This window comes from Ailuropoda melanoleuca, chromosome 5, assembly GCF_002007445.2.
Source record: "Ailuropoda melanoleuca isolate Jingjing chromosome 5, ASM200744v2, whole genome shotgun sequence".
NCBI lineage: Eukaryota > Metazoa > Chordata > Mammalia > Carnivora > Ursidae > Ailuropoda > Ailuropoda melanoleuca.
Window position 1 is genome coordinate 2103700 of NC_048222.1, and position 6522 is coordinate 2110221.

General features: G+C 45.6%; 2 protein-coding genes and 1 long non-coding RNA gene across 7 annotated transcripts in view; 1 reads left to right on the top strand and 2 right to left on the bottom strand.

Annotated features, from left to right (window-relative positions):
* Positions 1-6522, bottom strand: part of LOC100467119 (histone H2B type 1-C/E/F/G/I) — a 20939-nt gene that overhangs the window by 5533 nt on the left and 8884 nt on the right. For 3 of the 4 annotated variants that reach the window (XR_004625239.1, XM_034660117.1, XM_034660118.1), the window contains exon 2: positions 2285-2312. Coding sequence is in view for 2 of the 4 variants with exons in the window: in XM_034660117.1 (XP_034516008.1) it covers positions 2294-2312 (19 nt within the window). In the remaining 2 variants the exon portion in view is untranslated. Of the gene's footprint in view, positions 1-2284; positions 2690-6522 lie in introns of those variants that run through there. The other variant, XR_004625240.1, reaches the window with a different exon arrangement.
* On the top strand, positions 2871-6503 carry LOC117802197. Its single transcript, XR_004625253.1, has 3 exons — positions 2871-2912; positions 5557-5623; positions 5865-6503. It is a non-coding gene; the product is annotated as an uncharacterized LOC117802197 (long non-coding RNA).
* On the bottom strand, positions 3109-4411 carry LOC100467372 (histone H1.4). Of its 2 annotated transcripts, none has more exons than XM_034660112.1 (2): positions 3703-4411; positions 3109-3142 (listed from the first exon to the last, which is right to left on the bottom strand). In XM_034660112.1, exons 1-2 carry the CDS (start codon positions 4344-4346, stop codon positions 3124-3126), a joined length of 663 nt encoding a protein of 220 aa, XP_034516003.1. In that variant the 5' UTR covers positions 4347-4411; the 3' UTR covers positions 3109-3123. The 2 variants fall into 2 exon arrangements, with proteins under 2 accessions (XP_034516003.1, XP_002928596.4); XM_002928550.4 differs by having other exon boundaries at positions 3128-3164.

Below are 6522 nucleotides of genomic sequence, written 5' to 3' on the forward strand. Positions count from 1 at the left end.
TAAATCATTCAACATTGATTAGAACGGACAAAGTTTAGTAATCCGATAGATATAAAGTGCATGTAAATAATCAATTTCTCAATGATCCTTCCCCTGTCCCCAAGAATTTATAACAGTGTTTCAGTCTGATGCCATCTGTTAGAACAGACTGGAAAGCAGAACCTTGTGAAAATCAGCCTTACATTTGTTGTGAGAATTTATGGGGCTTAGTTCACAGTGTGACAGAGTGTTCCTCCTTTTGTTGTATGAGTGTCAACCTATTTCATTTATTTTTAATTCCATGAGTAATCCATCCACTCTAAAAAATTCTCAGCCATGATCTTTGAAGCTCACACCTGCACTGTTCTCTGGTTGTCTTTGTGGTATTGTGATCAGATATATGGCAGACAATTTTACTACTAATTCCAGATCTCTTAAATTCACTTTTACATTTCTCTCCCTGCATTTTGGATTAGCTCTGCTTACAGAGTTCATGAAATTCTTCATCTAAGGCTAAAAGACATCTAAGGCTAAAAGGCTAAAAGATAGTCCAAATGTGACTATTTGGACTAACCAGCCAGTCTTTCATTTTAATTTTCTTAAAATTAATTGTGTATATAGAGAGATTCATTTCTAAAATTTGTATCTGGTTCTTTCAAATCTTTTTGGAAAATTCTTTGTATTCTTAGCCCCTCAGCATTTCAAATAGTCCTTTTTTTGTTTTTAAATTATTAAAGTTAGCAGTTTGAAGTCCGTATGTGTTAATTTTCTTCTTATTCCTTTTGTTTCCATTGTGTGCTTCTCTTATTCTTGGTCACAGTGTCTTGTTGGATTGTGTGTTGATTTTGGTTGTGAAGCTGCTCAGTCATTGTCTTCGGTATCTTATCTGTGGGGAGTTGTTGAGACCCCAAAATAAAGCTTATTCCTCCACAGAGGATTTGTATTTGCATCTACCAGGTGCTGGAGGGCCCCAGTTTGGGATATGCTTAAATTAATTCTCAGCCTGGGTGTATTCTGAATCCCTGTGATATTAGTGCCAGAAACAAGTGCGTTGTAGCCCCAATTCTTCGTGGCAGAATCCATCTTGCTCAGCACCGAGGCTCAGGGCACACTCTTGTTGCAATCCTCCGTGGGGAGTGTGGGCATGGGTGGGTGCGCATGTGTGTTCATTTCTAGCTCATCTTTCTACTGTGAGGATGTAACCAACCGGTCAGGTTGTCAGCTACAGCAGGAAAGAATTCTCATCAGTTTTCTTGGTGAACTCTGAACCATTGACTGCTTACTTCCTGGCCAGTTTCTTCCAGCTCCCAGCTTCTTTCCCCAGATTTCTTTTCCCCACAATAATCATTCCCCAGCAGCAGCAGGAACCCTTCATGCCATCCCATTTGTGCAGCAGAAGCAACATCCTGCCAGAAGGGCTTCCCTTCCCTTTCTCCCTCCTCTCAGTCCTTGCCTCCCCAGGACAGGGGGAAGGAGTCCAGGGTACTGAGAAGGGGGCCTGTGTCCTGGGGTACCTATTGCCAGTCAGACACCTTATGGGATTGAGTAGTGGGCTTCTCGCTTGTGACCCAGTGGGGTTTAGAGCTAAATGCTGCTGGAAGAAGTCTGTAAATGAAATAGGACTTTCTAGCAGAGAAGCTATAGTGATGACAGGATTTCAAGGCCTCTAAGACAGGACAGGTTTCCTTCAGGATACAGACAGTACAGACTCCCCCCCGCCCCAACACACTTCCCACACCCCTCCCGCCCCACCATGCCCCGCCTGAGGAAATGGGAGCAATTGCAAAGCTAGCAAAACAGAAAGGCCTATTAAGATTTCGTTTAAAAGTCAACATTGTCTTTGGCTTTTTTTTCAGTATTACATATCTATATGCTAAAAAGAAAAAGAAAAACTCCGAGAACACTTTTCAGAGCATGCCATTCTGTACTCCGGGTAAGCGATCCTTACCAAGTTCGTGAACAATGTCAGGATGAATTTGGAGCCCTGCACACGGAAACCGGAGCTCTACCCTTTAAATGGCATTTTCATTTAAAATTACTACTTTTTGTAAAACTAAAGGAATAATAGTTGTATAGAACGGCTTTGTTCATACTTAGTGTTCAATTTTGGAGAGGTATTGAAATTTACCGGGAAGCGTGGATATATTTGCTACGCAGCCTTATTTGAAAGTTAAGAGTTGCAATTAGCTTTAAGCTTGGTAGAAAACATCTGAGAATAGCTTTTAAAAAGAGAATTATAGCTCATTTTTTGAAGGCAAGCGTGGCTCTGTAAAGAGCCTTTAGGGTTGGGTATCAAGACGCTTACTTGGCAAGTTTACTTGGAGCTGGTGTACTTGGTGACCGCCTTGGTGCCCTCGGACACGGCGTGCTTGGCCAGCTCCCCGGGCAGCAGCAGGCGCACGGCCGTCTGGATCTCCCTGGACGTGATGGTCGAGCGCTTGTTGTAATGCGCCAGGCGCGACGCCTCGCCCGCGATGCGCTCGAAGATGTCGTTGACGAACGAGTTCATGATGCCCATGGCCTTGGACGAGATGCCGGTGTCGGGGTGCACCTGCTTCAGCACCTTGTACACGTACACCGAGTAGCTCTCCTTGCGGCTGCGCTTGCGCTTCTTGCCGTCCTTCTTCTGCGCCTTGGTCACCGCCTTCTTGGAGCCCTTCTTCGGGGCGGGAGTCGACTTCGCTGGCTCAGGCATCCTGACGTTAAAAGCTACACTATTACTAAGACTTGGGAAAATAATCCACCTTGGCAAAGCCACGCGTATTTATAGATGCGCTATTCCAATGAGGTTAGTAAGATCATTTACGATTGGATTAGTTTTGCTGTGTCGTCACAAATGCGATTGTAAGAGATACTTGCAGGTCTGGCTTTCATTGGCTGGTTGGATGCTTTGCTTCGACCCAATCAGAAGGTCTAGACCAGGTTACCAGAAGGTACTATAAATAATCCTCTTCAAGCAAAAGTATTTTTTTTTTTTTTTTAACCTTGAGTACGTGAAAGTTTCGGGGAGGAGCGGCAGCTTCGGGTTTGTGTGTGGATGGCTTCTGGCGGCTGGTAAAATCTCCTGCAGTGGGTGGGGTCTCGCATCTCCTGCCGTCCTAGGTGCTGGAGCTGGTGGGCAGGTGGTTCTTGACGAAAGGCACATTATTCTGCAACAGCTAACCTAAAGGAAAGAACCAGGATTTCTGCAATATGCTGGGTTAGACAGACCTTTGAAATGTCTTTATTCCCTAGTGTCTTGGTTTTCTACCAAAAGATTTGGTACGAGGCCACGAAACCCCACCGTAGCTTAGTCTAAGAGGAATGCCAGTGTTCCATTAAGTAAGAAATCTTTAAGGTGGGTATATAGTACCCAACATTAGCATCCCCCAAGCACATAGTGCCTTATAAGTGTTGTGGGTCCCCGGCCCCCCAACTTATGGCCCCCTTATTGCACCGTGTGGAGTGTGTCCCAAGGCCAATTTATGTCGAAAACAGCGCACTAAAGAGAGTAGAGGGGAAATTGGTGCTCAAAATAGTATCCCAGAGGCTAAACCTACCGAGAACAGCTCTCAAAGGCTCGAGTGCACTTCACTAGAGTCTCGGTAGGTGCCGCCCGGGTACGCGGAGTGGCTCTTCCCGCCACGCCCCCTTGCACTGCGCAGTGCAACAGCTCTTTCCTGAGGTTTGGGGTGGCTCTGAAAAGAGCCTTTAAAGATTCTAAACTATTCCATACTCGCTTACTTCTTCTTGGCGGCCACCTTCTTAGGCTTGGCCGCTTTAGGCTTGGCTGCCTTGGGCTTCGGGGCTTTGGCTTTGGCCGGACTCTTGGTGGCCTTCTTGGGCTTGGCAGCCTTCGCCTTCTTCGGACTCTTGGCCACTTTCTTGGCGACAGCCGCCGCCGCGGGCTTCTTGGCCTTCTTGGGGGTCTTCTTGGCGCTCTTCTTGGGGGTGCTCGCCCCCGTGGCCTTCTTGGGTTTCTTGGCCGCCCCGGCCGCCTTCTTGGGCTTGGCCGCGCCCGCCTTCTTGGCTTTGGGCTTGGCTTCCCCGGAGGCCGCCTTCTTGTTGAGCTTGAAGGAGCCCGAGGCGCCGGTGCCCTTGGTCTGCACCAGGGTGCCCTTGCTCACCAGGCTCTTGAGGCCCAGCTTGATGCGGCTGTTGTTCTTCTCCACGTCGTAGCCGGCGGCCGCCAGCGCCTTCTTGAGCGCGGCCAGGGACACGCCGCTGCGCTCCTTGGAGGCGGCGACGGCCTTGGTGATGAGCTCGGACACCGGGGGCCCGGACGCCTTGCGCTTGGCCGCCCCGGCGGACTTGCGGGCCTTTTTCTTGACCGGCGTTTTCTCCGCGGGAGAAGGAGCTGGAGGCACGGCAGGTGCGGTTTCAGACATTGTGCGTTTGGATTCCTGAAGGTAAATGCAGAAAAGAATAATAATAATAAAGTCTCGGAGTTGAGCTGCTTGGCCCTGGCGTGCGAGTGTGTATATATACAACAGCCACGCTGCGCGCTGATTGGTTCCCAGCTCAGTCCTCCAACTTGACAGCAACCTAGTCTCTGCTCTGTCCCGGAATTGTGTTTGTTACAATTGAGGAAAGCAAAAAAAATAAAATTTCCTTCGGAGGAATCACACTAATTTTATTCTATAGCGAAGCGGGACACCTCATGCTTTGACTTCTTCATGTTTTCTTCTTCCAGTTGTTTTCACATTAGTGTCAGCTTTTTTCAAAAGCCCCTGACACTCCGAGAGATTCACAGGTCAGAGAGACAACTTCTTGATTTTCGTTTAAAATATACATTCTTCCCTTTGTGCTTTCAGTAGCTGGCTCTCCAGGGATATTCTATACATTCTTGGCTTCTCGCACATCCAACAACTGCATAGTTCTCATGGAGATTTCCCCGGAAAATCTGTTTCATCTGAAGAGAAATAACACAGGCTCTTTCCCTATTTCTCTACAAGAATGATAGTAAAGGGTGCTTGGAATAACAGCTAATTCTGACAGGATCAGTCATTATTTTGTCTGAAAAACCTTTATCATAGCTTTTAGTGACAATTCGCAGGGTCACTTAGTTTGGGGGTTTCAGGCATTCAAAGTTTGTCAGGGAGAATGGGGAATGCAGCAATGGACAATCCTTCTGACATGGTTGTTGGGCTTATGTTTGCCATAGATGACGACAGGAGATTTAGAAAAGGCATAAGAAAGAGTTGGGTCCCTTTATTGTTTGAAAATATTATCTTATTTACATTGATTTTATTTGGGGGATCAGTTACTAAAATGGTAACAAGTGTGCGTACAGATATCCGCCAGGCTTGAGAAAGAGAAATATGGAACATATTAAAGTAACAGAATCAAAGATTATACACCCAGAGACAGACACAGATATTCACACACTTATGGAATTACCTTGAGAGAAGGACATTTTGTAAAAAGTATGTTTTATATTCACTACTACATTTTTATTTACGGAAAGAAACACATTGCAACTTATGCTTAATGTCGAATAGGAAATAGATTTACTGCAGAAAGTGATTTAATGTGATTTTCTTCGCTCCTTAAATTCACTCTGTCTTTAACATAGTATCTTTATTTTGAAACATGTAGCAATCCGTGATCCCCTACGACGGTGAATGAAAGAAATGCTGGGAATACACAGAGCAAAGCCCAAGAGGTGAGGGTTTCACCCCCCCTTTCTGATCCCCTCAAAATCAAGAAATGACTGATTACTTCCTTCAGCACATCCAACTGGAACATGAGAATTAGTCTCACTAACAGTTTAATATTAATGTGATTCAGATGGCTGAGATGAGATGAGCAATCCACTCAGTATAAATCATTCTTACTTTGTGTATTCCCTTGTTATGGAGCTCATGTATTCCTAATCCTCTTAACATGCTTTTGACTCATTATAGTTGGTTTTGAAGCTCGCCTGAAGATAATTCATTGATACGAACGAGGAGTATGAATTACAGAGAAGCTGAGCCAAAAAGGCTGTGACAGTAGTCAGTCCACATAAGAAACAGAAGAGCCAGAATTACAACCATGATGGGGAAATAAAAGAGGTGCAGTCCCAGGAGAGAAGAGCTGTCTCTAGTCCGTGTCAATGCAGGGAGTCTCCGAGGTACTGCCCCAGTCACCTTCATGGGCTCTGAGTTTCCTTGATGTGGCTAACTTCCCGGTCTCTCCCTTCAGGTCTGTCCTCTCGCTTAACCATCAAACTTGTATTTCTGGGCGCTTACTTGGTATTTGCCCTTTCACCTTTGACACCAGACTACATCTCACTACAATCTCTTTGCTGTTGATAAGTGAAGAAAATCATTGCCATTTACCCTTACCCACCCCCATCAGACCATTGTAACTAACATATCGTTTTCATGCCAACATTCATGCCATTTCCCAACCTTCCTCTCTGCACATTTTCAAAACCCAGAATCTTTCAAGGATCTGAAGATACCAAAGAAGGGTTCTTTATCATTTTGGGTCATGGACTTCCTTGTATTATCTGATGAAGCTTATGGCCCCTTCCCAGGACAATGCTTTCAAGTACTGAAGAGAATATACATAGGACTA